At 35.3% G+C, this 11,236-nt stretch overlaps 2 protein-coding genes across 3 annotated transcripts; one reads left to right on the plus strand and one right to left on the minus strand.

Annotated features, from left to right (window-relative positions):
* Nucleotides 1–360: 360 nt before the first annotated feature.
* cyb5r3 (cytochrome b5 reductase 3) lies at nucleotides 361–4,482 on the minus strand. The gene is made up of 9 exons (XM_027002245.3): nucleotides 4,317–4,482; nucleotides 3,475–3,600; nucleotides 3,286–3,358; nucleotides 3,085–3,191; nucleotides 2,545–2,674; nucleotides 2,222–2,305; nucleotides 1,939–2,024; nucleotides 1,551–1,650; nucleotides 361–1,341 (listed from the first exon to the last, which is right to left on the minus strand). Exons 1-9 carry the CDS (start codon nucleotides 4,335–4,337, stop codon nucleotides 1,169–1,171), a joined length of 900 nt encoding a protein of 299 aa, XP_026858046.1. The 5' UTR covers nucleotides 4,338–4,482; the 3' UTR covers nucleotides 361–1,168.
* A 149-nt stretch (nucleotides 4,483–4,631) lies between these two features.
* Nucleotides 4,632–10,848, plus strand: si:dkey-222f8.3 (Poly(U)-specific endoribonuclease-C-like). Of its 2 annotated transcripts, none has more exons than XM_081723120.1 (7): nucleotides 4,632–4,795; nucleotides 6,313–6,412; nucleotides 7,655–7,742; nucleotides 7,899–8,020; nucleotides 8,131–8,243; nucleotides 8,774–8,924; nucleotides 9,408–10,848. In XM_081723120.1, the coding sequence occupies exons 1-7, from the start codon at nucleotides 4,785–4,787 to the stop codon at nucleotides 9,666–9,668; spliced, it is 846 nt and encodes a 281-aa protein (XP_081579246.1). In that variant the 5' UTR covers nucleotides 4,632–4,784; the 3' UTR covers nucleotides 9,669–10,848. The 2 variants fall into 2 exon arrangements, with proteins under 2 accessions (XP_081579246.1, XP_026858039.2); XM_027002238.3 differs by having other exon boundaries at nucleotides 4,636–4,795; nucleotides 7,631–7,742.
* The last annotated feature ends 388 nt before the right edge of the window (nucleotides 10,849–11,236 follow it).

Consider the following 11,236-nt stretch of genomic DNA (forward strand, 5'->3'; position numbering starts at 1 on the left):
TGTGTTTTCCTTCCACTCTGGCAATGCCAGAACTTAGCTTCAAAATACTGTTAACACTGATGTATCTACTGTTATTGAGGATATGTATTTAATTGAGACTATAAAGCATTCTCTGGACAAGGGTGTATGCCAAATGTAAAAGAATATAAGAAAGATGGTAACACTATGGGATATTTCTTAGATAAAAATTTTTATAAATTACTTACACAATTATTAAAAGTAAGGTCATTGTCAAAAAGACTGATGTTTTTACATCTTCACCCTGCACAAATAAGGACTGTCATTACAGTTCTGAGAGGGAAAAAAAAAAATGACTGGTGAAAACACACACAGAAAGATTACTGTAGGGAAACTACTTCATACAGTGCCCCAACAATGAATATATATTTATTTGCAATACTCAACACAACAGAATATATGTTTTGTAAGTGACATCTTAAAAAGGTGCAAAAGCTTATTTTACATACATAATTCAATTTTAATCTGGCAGTTTTAAAAGAGTAAACTAGGTTACATCAGCATAAAGAAGCAAATCTCTTGACAAACACTGCTAGAGTGCAATGAAAGCAAACAACCCATGATATTTTCTGGGTGTTGTATACAGAGCGTATGGATATTATTTAATGTGAGCCCAGCCTTGTGTTTTAAGTTATTTAAATTTCACTTTGGAAGCATTAAAGCAAATATACTGCAATTGTTTTATACACTAAAGTGCTAAGGCTTTACAAAAAAACTGAGAAACTTGCGCAGTGGGTGTCGTATTAAATGCCTGTAAAAAACTATTATTAGAATCAAGAAACCTGTAAAATGAATGACATGCTACATACATCAATGCATTGATTCACTAATGTTCTTCAAATCATATACCAAATGTTGTTTGCATAAAAAAGTAACCTGCATTACCTGACCAACCATGCAAATGTATTTGATTTAGCATGTGAGAAAGCCTTCTAAGCAAACCCTAAAACAAATATTTGTAAGCATAAATAATCAGAGGACCCTCTCCCACCTGACACTGCTGTCCGACATTAATCTCTCCATGGCAAAAGAATCCTTGATTGCATATTCTTCCATACCAACAATGGCAACACTGTTCCACAAAGCTAGGCACACCTGGATTTTTGCTGCACCTAAGCCAATGGCTCCCAGCACTAGTATAGCTTCTGCTTTAGAATGCAAAACGCCTGCTGGAGGAATGGCCCACTTTGTCCAGGTTGGGGTTGCAGGCAAACTGGATCATAGGAGGAGGGCCGCACATGAGGATGAACGTGTCGTCACCAGGGGGAGGAAGATGGCTTCTCACCATTTGCTCACTGATGAAACCTTGGCTGTACTCCCAGCCTGTCACATGCACATGAATGAGAATAACGGATTATAAATTATTTCTAAGAACTATAGCCGTCAACTAGTTCAATGTTTGAAGCTAGATGTTAAAGCAGTTTAATTTTCCTACTTCATAGCTAAGCTGTGCTGGACAGACACCATAGGTCGATATCTGGATATTTGCAGAAATATCAATATGTTAAAAACATTTTTGAAGTTCTGTTTACCCTCAGGAACGTTGTCAAGGGTGAACCAAAGGTTGAAACGGTCTGGGTTGTTGGCATGAATTTCCTCCAGTTCTGGGCGTAGAAGAATATCTTTCTCTGACTGTTTGAAAGTATAGGAAAAGTGATTTACTAGATTACAATTATAGAATTAACTACTATTTATCATCAAGTAGCCACCGGAGGTCCCTAGTTCCCCACATTATTTCACACCTGACTGGAAATTCTAAGTCTTTTCTGCAAAAGGCCTGCGTGGGTCTTTAACTCCTGCTCTAATTGAGCTGGAGTACCCACTCCACTTGTTTAATCAGTTGGTCTCAGCCTTCAAACAACACATCAGCTGCGCTCACTCCTGCCTACCACTGTCCAAAAGCTTGCAAAAACAGCTTACCTGGTTAGCAAATAACAAGTAACAAATGGTATGGTCCTTAGGATCTTTCATTATTGCACGAATGATCTGCAGCATGGGAGTAATACCTGTGATACAGATCAACCAAATAAGAAATACCCATAATCCTTAGACTGTGACTGCGAAAGCAGATGCAAATTTGCTGATAACCACAATTTCATGCATTAAACTTAAATCACATGTCTTATAGAACAGCAGGGAGCATAACCTTCTATGCAAGATCAAAGAACACTGCAATGACAAATCAGTGTGGTGACTGGATTACCTGTGCCTCCAGCGATCATACCGATATGTCTTGCAGTCTTAATAACTGGGATTGACTTCTTATCTGGTCTGACTTCAAATACCCCTGAGAGGTGACAGTAAACAATTAAGGCCACACAAAAATAAGACTAGACTATTCCTATTTTCTTCTAAGACAAACTACTAAACTGAATAGAATGAACAGTCACAAAAATAAGGAGCACCATTTAAAAAAAACTCAATTAACTTACACATTAACCCCATACTAAACATAATTTTAAATTTAGAAATATGTTGAAACTATTAATGGAAGCCAAACATATCAAACATTTCTTTCGTATTTACCTTTGCCTTTGTAAACCAGCAGTCCACTTGGCCCTCTGAAATCTATTGTGTCCCCAATCCGAAGACTCTCCAAGTACTGAGACATTTTGCCACCTTCAGGGAATTTTGGATGAATATTTCTGTAGTATATCTACAAAAAGAAACCAGAAGGAATGTTGTAATAATTAAGAGAATATGGTATAAAACATTCAAAGCCAATAACATTATTCTTGACATGATACTGGAGAATATTTTCACAATCCACAAAATGCAGCACACCATTTAGTTATGAGCTTTATTAATAAATTGGTTACATAGCACAACAAAACTGTATTCACTACTGTATAAAAACACTTTAAATACAAACCCAGCAAACTCAGACAATCCTTAACTCAGTTTTGTATACTTTTATAACCATATTTTTGAGACGGATCAAGCTCATTTCCAAATTCACATACCCAGCTATGAAATCACAAAGCCCTGGGTCGCATGTAGCATTGTTCTGGTAATGTCTGGCAAGACAAGACATTAACATTCTATACCTTTTCAAAGAATAGCTACCTTAACAACCAGGTCCACAAACCCCTTATCATCATTGCTGGATACAGGAGTATAGGGCCTCACCACAAGACTACCATCTATTTTTGCAGAGAGGTATATGTGCTGACCTGTAGACATAACAATAAAGATTAACTCATACAGACCAATAGCTGCATGGCATAATTTCAACTTGAACTGTAGTTAAATTTACACTAAACCTACCAATAGGAAGCCCCAAAACATGTTCCGGAGACTTCAGGGCAAACCGAAACTTCCTAGTGTCATGACTAATAACCTAAAAATAGAGCATGTCAAATTGCATGTTGGTTAGAAACACAGCCAAGTACAAAAGGTCAGCAATTTGGACATAACTATTAACAATTTCTGCTTCAAGGAGGACACAATGCTTACCTCTTTATCTATCAGCCGCAAAGCATACTTGATGTTGGGGTCCTCAAGTGTTATAGCAGGCCTTCTCTTTATGCCCAAGAGTCTCATGATTAGGCCAAAGATACCTTCAAGCCCAGTACGAATGAGCTGCAGACATGAGAACAAAGTTTGTTACTGTGTAGTAGCAATATGGGCTCCCCACCTATTTCAGCATTCACAAAAAGTACAGAATTCTATTCAAAACATTGTTAAATGTACACTGATAAATGACGTGTGAGCTGGGAAAACACTGAACTGTGCAGAACTCCTCCATCACAGGAGTAGCACACCATGGGTATTGCTGCTACTAGCATTGCCTCTAGGTAAATAGCTATGGTTATAGTAGAAACTTAAACCACTGCATCGCCTGTGTTATGACTGATATATGCTTACGCTACCCGTTAAACTATAGGATATATCTATCCATAATTTAATTAGCTAGTTAGCTAGCTAGTGCTTTAGATAAAGTGAAGATGCTAGCCTCAAGACAGATTACAAGCGGGTCAAAGACAGTAGGTTAACTAAAATCACAGCACCCACCAACATTTCTTTACTCAAATATATTGTTAAACACTGAAGAATAAGATATCATAGTTAGATGGCTGCGTGCCGTTAGATATGACTTTATTATATTTAACCCTGACGATAACAGGTACGGATACGCTAATTCCAATGTTTATATCACTATGACGTTAGCTATGTAGCTAGCTAGCATTAACTAGCTACAAACAGCTAGCTACATAGCTAACGTCATTAACTAGCTAAAAACAGCTAGCTAGCTAACGTTATGAAAATTCGCCCCGTATAAAATAGTAGCTACATACACCAATAACGTAAGACAGCATCCTATCTGCCGTATACAAAAAAGTTAAAAAAAATGACCGCGGTTGAACAATCGATACTCTTATTCGACAGCTACCGTTAGCTAAGTCTACCAGACACTACTCAGTAAACTTTGTAAACTGATAAACTGTCGCATCTCTCCACCCTCCCTATACATCCGGGTTCCCTTAAATCTACGCCCACGCACGTAAAGCCACGCCCAATATTTATACACTCACTTAAAGTCACACCTACTCCTTCCATTCACTCTTGGCCACACCTACTTCTTCCATTCACTCTTAGACAATGATGCAATTTTACGTGCTTTACTGGGCGGATTTAGGAGAACGATTCAGTCCAGGATTTGTAGCTAATAAAATTGCTTGAAGTAACTTCCTGCATTAACTGGGCATTAACTGGTTGAATACAAACGCTGTAGTCTACTCACGAAAGAGGACAGCTTCGTAATAATGGCAAAAAGGTGAGTCATATAATTAGCGCGACTTCAGTTTATGACATAATACGGATACAGCTTTTGGGTTTTTATGTTGCGACAGTTTCTTGGTGCGTGTTTTTTTTTTTCATGAATATAGCTAGGCTTCCACGTGCACCTGTAAATTAAAATAGCTTAAAATTAGTCGAAAACGTTTTTGTTTACGTTAAAAGGTTATTTAACTAAAATGTTGAGTATTATTTTATACGAACAAAAAGTGCCTGGTTCACATCCTTCCCCTAAGGCAGGTAAATTTGTTTAGTTTTCTGTAACGTGTCTGGGTGGGGTGAAGTTGCATATGTATTACCTAAGTAGAGTGTCGGTGTCGTTACTTAAATAAATAAATAAACAAACAAACAAACAGGTGTCACAGCTATTGTGCAATTTAAATGAATTATGTAATTTCCATGAATTATTTCGCACATGTCGCCAAAAGACTATGGCTGCCGCTAAAGAAACCATAGGTTACTACAAATCATTGCGTTTCCGTTTTATTAGCTAGCCAATATGTGGCCTACTGCTAGTACACAAATTACTTGGACATATTTTGGAAATTGTTTTGGCTTAGTATGTCGCACATAAAGTATAAGCTTTGTGAAGTGACATGTATTAAGATATACAATTAATAAACTGACTTAACTGTCTTCATAGAGCCCTAGAATACGTTTCATGTTTAGTAGGATTAATTAGGCTTTTGGAAAGATTGATTCGAAACTTGCCGTGACACCGACATCTAGTGGTCAAATGTTGCTCAGTACAACTCCTTTTGACAGCATAAGAATACGTAGCATCACAAGCTGTCACATCAGATCCTAAACCACATAGGCGTTCTTATTTTGCATGTCACAATTGGTTGTGCAAAAGTTATTTATTTACTGTAATTGATTATTCAAAGCAATTTTATTTCGGAGTTTAATAACATAATAATAACCACATTATCATCATTAACAACAACAATAATGATAACAGAACAGCTACATGCAACTGTAAATAATAATATATATATATATATATATATATATATATATATATATATATATATATATATATATATATATATATATATATATCACACATATATAAATCATTATCGTACTGTACATAAAAACCTTTTTTTATAGCACCAGAGTTTTCAATGCTTGCACTTGGAGGTGTTTTCATATTGTCTTATTATTACATTATAACTGATGCTACTGGCAAATTGAGTAAATTGAGTATTTGCTTTTGTTAGAGTAAGAGTAAGGGCCTAGTTGTTTTGTAACACTTTAAATGTCTTTAGCTCTTACCCTGAAGAAGCATTCCTATTTTGTTTGTTTCTATGCAATATTTAGCTCTTAATGGGCATTATAATGTGCTGATGATAAAGGAGCTATTTAAGGGAAGTCACTAAACCACAGGTTAGAAGAGTCCCAAAACAGGGACGGATTCCACATGCTTGTGTCATTGTTTTATGTTAATGCATGGATTTGTTTGGGTTGTTTGGTTACGTGTGAATATTGTTGCAGTCCTGTTGTTGACCAGGAGCTTTCAGCAGTCCTGAATGAGCTGTGGAAGCTGGATGTGAACCGCTTGAAGCCTGGAAAAGACTACAAAATAAATCTACAGGTGAAGATGTGCAGAGATCATCTAGCAACAAAATATTTCAAATAGCATAGTTATCTTTTGGATGAAAACCTTCCTGTCTTTCAGTTACTCTCAAGTGTTAGGCTACATCGTTTACAGTTGTGTATACTTCAACAGCAATAATCAAAGTTGATATGAGGGTCATTCTTCAATTAGGGAAACCTTTATGTCCCCAGGTTATAAATTAATGTTAGAAGTACCTTATCTCAACATAAATAGATTAGTTATTAAATATTATTTATTGCACCACCAACAAAACTTGCACATCAAAATGTGATTTCCATTTTTAAAATGTTTTAAACATCAGTACTTTGCTACTTTTGCTTCATCCGCAACCTAGATTTTAAAAATTCTCTGCACCGAAAAAATGACAAAGTGATGAGTTCATTAAAATTCTTAGTATATGGTTTTATAGTAACTTTAAAAAGACACAAAATATATTATTTGTGTTCATATCTATATAACTTGTGTATGTTTTTGGACAATATATTACCGTGCCCAACATTACTGTCATTACCACAACAGCCCATAATTACTAAGTATCTTTTTGGGGGTAACTTTTATTTATGATGTAATCATGGAGATGAAGACAGGGGAACACGTCAGTTATGAAAGAAGAGTGACATTATAATGGAAATGTGAGTAATTTAATCATGTATTCCTCCTAATCATGGAGTATTCCATGATTTTATAAAATATTACATTATTTTAGAAAAAGAAAGTTCACATTATTTATTGTATTTAAAGTGCATCTTATATTAGCTGTTGAGTAATGTTAGCATATCCATGACATAAAATCATTACTGCAACATGTCACTACCAACACTTAACTTGTTGTGATGGTAAAACACTGGATGATGGTAATGATAGATACTTATGGTGAAACTGAAAATCTTTTTAACTGTTTAGAAATAAAGCTTAATGAGCATAATAGTATAACTTTATAATGAAATTCATGTGAAATGCATTACTTCCTAAAACTAATTTCATAAGCAGAGAGTTGTAGAGAACACAGAAAAAAGTAAAAGTAGATCCAAAAAAATACCAGGCATATCTTGGTGAAGAAAAGGAAATTGCAAGTGGAAATTATTATCAGCAGAGGCCCCAAAATCTTTACATAAATTTAAAAAAATATTGTTTAAAGTCAACTGAATAGTCAACTGAATAGTCAACTGACGTGTACAGTTTTTTGTTTTCCAGGGGAAGGCTGATTTTGTGTCCCAGGGCACTAATTCTGCTAGAGACAAAGCGAGTGCTCCACTCTTCTCTTACGTCAATGAGGACAAGCTCAAAAGCATTGCCAGTTATGCCTGTAAGCATTGCATCTCTCTCATCATGAAAGTTATATACTTCAAAAAATAAATTTAATAGCAGTTTGAAAATGAAATTTATATATAGCACTATACCAATTCCTCTTATTTTGTTGAAAGATACACATTTTTGTATTTATTCCACTGTGTTTCTTCAGGCTTTATAAAACTTCTGGACAACTATGAGATGTCTACAGGTGTGGCTGAGAAAGTGACAAGCGAAGAGCTCCAGGAGAATCACCTCTTTCTCGATGCCATTCTAAAGACAGAGGTCATGAAGGTACTCTTACAAGCTTATTTTGTCACATATGCATACATATTACTTACTGATTTTGGCACTCTGAGTTTTTATATACTTGTATAGTTATTGTTCATCTATTTATCTTACAGCATACTCACAAGTATTTAGTGAGTAAAGGACAAGCTTCCTCTGACATAGCCACATTTAAAAAACAGCTCTACGACATCTGGTTCAAGCTCTATAACAGAGACAGACGTGGAGGGTGAGTCTACAAGACCACATAACACATAATGACCAGTATTTTGAATTGCTATGGTGGGCATGGATGTGAAATATCCACTAGATGGCATCAGACTTTAAATTAAGGCCACAATCAGAACTTTTGTAACATCATCAACAGTTCAGAAAAAAATGTGCATTTTATTAAATTAAATTGATTTAAAAAAAAACACTTTCAGATTTTAAGTTTTAATAACCCCTTTTGTTTATCTGTAAACATCATAGCTAGCATATAAGGTGTTCATAAAATTTCTGACTGAATCATACCACATTTAGAAACAAAACTGCAGAGAGTAAATTTGATTGTAATCTGGGTCTAACTCTAAACCTTTCATGTGCCCTATTTAAGTAAATGTCTTCTTTATGTTTATGACCACTGTTGTGGTTCCTTTGGAGGGTACATTCCAATTCAAGATTGGCTGTTAATATGTTTACAGTTTAATTCACTTGTGATTATGTTCGCTATGTCTCAAAATAATCTCTTTGACATCATTGCTTTCTCTCTTCATATAGGGCAGACTCATGTGGGTTTGAGCATGTGTTTGTTGGAGAGACCAAGTATGGTAAAGAGATCATGGGCCTTCATAACTGGGTCCAGTTTTACCTGCAAGAGAATCTGAATGTTGTGGATTACAAGGGCTACAAGGCCAGAAATAAAGACACGGTATATTAGCATGTTACATATCGCTGTAATGTTACATATCACTGTAATGTTACATATCACTGTCATGGTAATATCTCACAGTGTTGAAGCAAATGGGTAGTGGGTTCAGGTTTTATTTTAAATTTAAACATAATTTTTGGTTTAAGGGGAAGCTAATCTAATGATATGCTGACGTTAAGTAGCATTTTTTGCATGTTAATAAGCTACCTACTACCTAGTTAATTTATTTGCAAGTATATGTATGTTTTTCAGTATATAATAATGCAGTATATCAGAGCATGTACAGTATAACTCTGAAATTACATGCAAAATCTTCATATATTTTGAAATGCAACCTCTAAAAAAAAGATGATATTTTTGATGTTAGTATTTATACCTAATAATAAGTTCAATTTGCGTAGTGCCATTTTCATACCCAAGGTGTCTTATACCTAAAATGGCATTTATTGGTTTTTTACATATCACTGTGCTGGAACCTCTCAGCCGGATGAGGATGACCATGTTCTGAACCTGCAGTTTAGCTGGAAGGGCCTGGTGAAGCCCCTGGGCAGCTCCTTCATTGGTGTCAGCCCCGAGTTTGAAGTGGCGCTCTTTACCATCATCTTCCTCAAGAGTAATGAGCACATGACCAAAACCGTGGTGAAGGTAGATGAGTACCTGCTGGAGATTGTGGTGTGCAGACACGGACACTCCATTGGAACGTCCTATCCCAAAATGCTCAGCAGCAGCAACAGGGACATGTAGATCCCCAAGAAAGGACGTGGACATCCCAGGGATGTCTAGAGGAAATGAGGTTCCTCTCAGAAGCCATAAAAACTGATGGTTCCAAAAGGATAGTTGATAAATAAGTCATTACATATAACTTTAAAGTTGTTTACATGCTGGTCACTGATGGCCATTTATCATAGTAGCATTTCCTGTTTTTAAGACACGTTTTCAAAAGTGCCTCACTGTTCATCTTTTCTGATACAAACTGATTATTGATTTAAATTCAAAATGATTAAAATATAAACTTTTCTGTTGCAGACCAGTGGACTAAAGTTGATATATGAAACTGAAATTAAGGAGAAAGACCATCCTCCTGGCTACTAGCTTTCTTTAACAGTGTCTGGCAGCTGCTAGCTGCCTATGCCACTGTTGGATTTTTAGCGAGGGGGTGGGGATGTTTGGCATTCTACTGCAATACCCGCAGCTCTAATTTCAACAACTTTGATTCTAATAGTTCTTTACCCTTTCTACAGCTCTGTTTGCACTTATCAAAACGTAGATTATTAATGGAAGGGGTGGTCTGCAATCTCTGATCTAATGCTAAATTAAGGGTTAGCTCTTAAACATGTTAGAAATAATTTAAAAAGCATTTATAACATTTTAAGAGGGAAATGGCAGTCTTTTTGTTGGCCAAATAGTCCACATTTATTTGTACTTTTAAAGCTCAGATCTTCTTGATTAAAGCTCAGATCTTCCTGGTTATACCTCTGATCTTGCCGGTTCGGTATCTTACTTTTCTCTATCATCCAGCATTATAACTGTCAGCTTCATCAGACATTTGTTAATATGGTTGTGTTATTAGTCAGAAATTATAATTTTACCTAAATTAACATATGAAATAACCAATTCAATTCATGCGTCAACAGGTAAATGTTTCAAAGGTATTTATACCCTAATTAATAACCGCACATAATTTTAAAACCTGTTGTAAGGGTAAACCTACTGTAAAAGTGATACCAAATATATATTTTTTCTGTTCACTGTGATGTTAATTTGAACATACAGTGTATTATAAGTAATACCTAGTAAATCAAGCTCAAAAGAATTGCTGTTTTGGTCTTGTTGAGCCATCTTTATTAATTTAGTGGAAAAAATGATACTTTTGCTATTATACACTTTATTTGAGACAAAATAAATTTAATCTGTACTGCTTTTACACCTGTGGATTACTTCCTAAATACTGTTTTGTTGGTATAACAAATTTGTGAAAAGATCTCAACTATGGAGACTCACTTTTACATCAAATCAGGATTTTATTCTCTCATTACATGGCTAAATCTTCTCAAACGCTTTAGAAACTAGTAAAAATAAACATACATGGATCTGTTAATAGCATTAAGTATAAATGCAATTTGAATACAAGTGTTTACCAAAATTATAGCACTACTGAGGTTTTCCCTCTCTATGTAATATGAGCTTTTAACTAGCTCTTCAGAGATTCTGAAGTTTTCAGTGTTTGTAATCATTTGTATTGCATTAATCTGCACAGTTCCTATGTGTAAATTCCAGTAGGAAATACTTGTTCTCCTGAGTATGTAAAATAT

Source organism: Electrophorus electricus, chromosome 11 (assembly GCF_041902795.1).
Source record: "Electrophorus electricus isolate QZ-2024a chromosome 11, ASM4190279v1, whole genome shotgun sequence".
In the NCBI taxonomy this organism is placed as follows: domain Eukaryota; kingdom Metazoa; phylum Chordata; class Actinopteri; order Gymnotiformes; family Gymnotidae; genus Electrophorus; species Electrophorus electricus.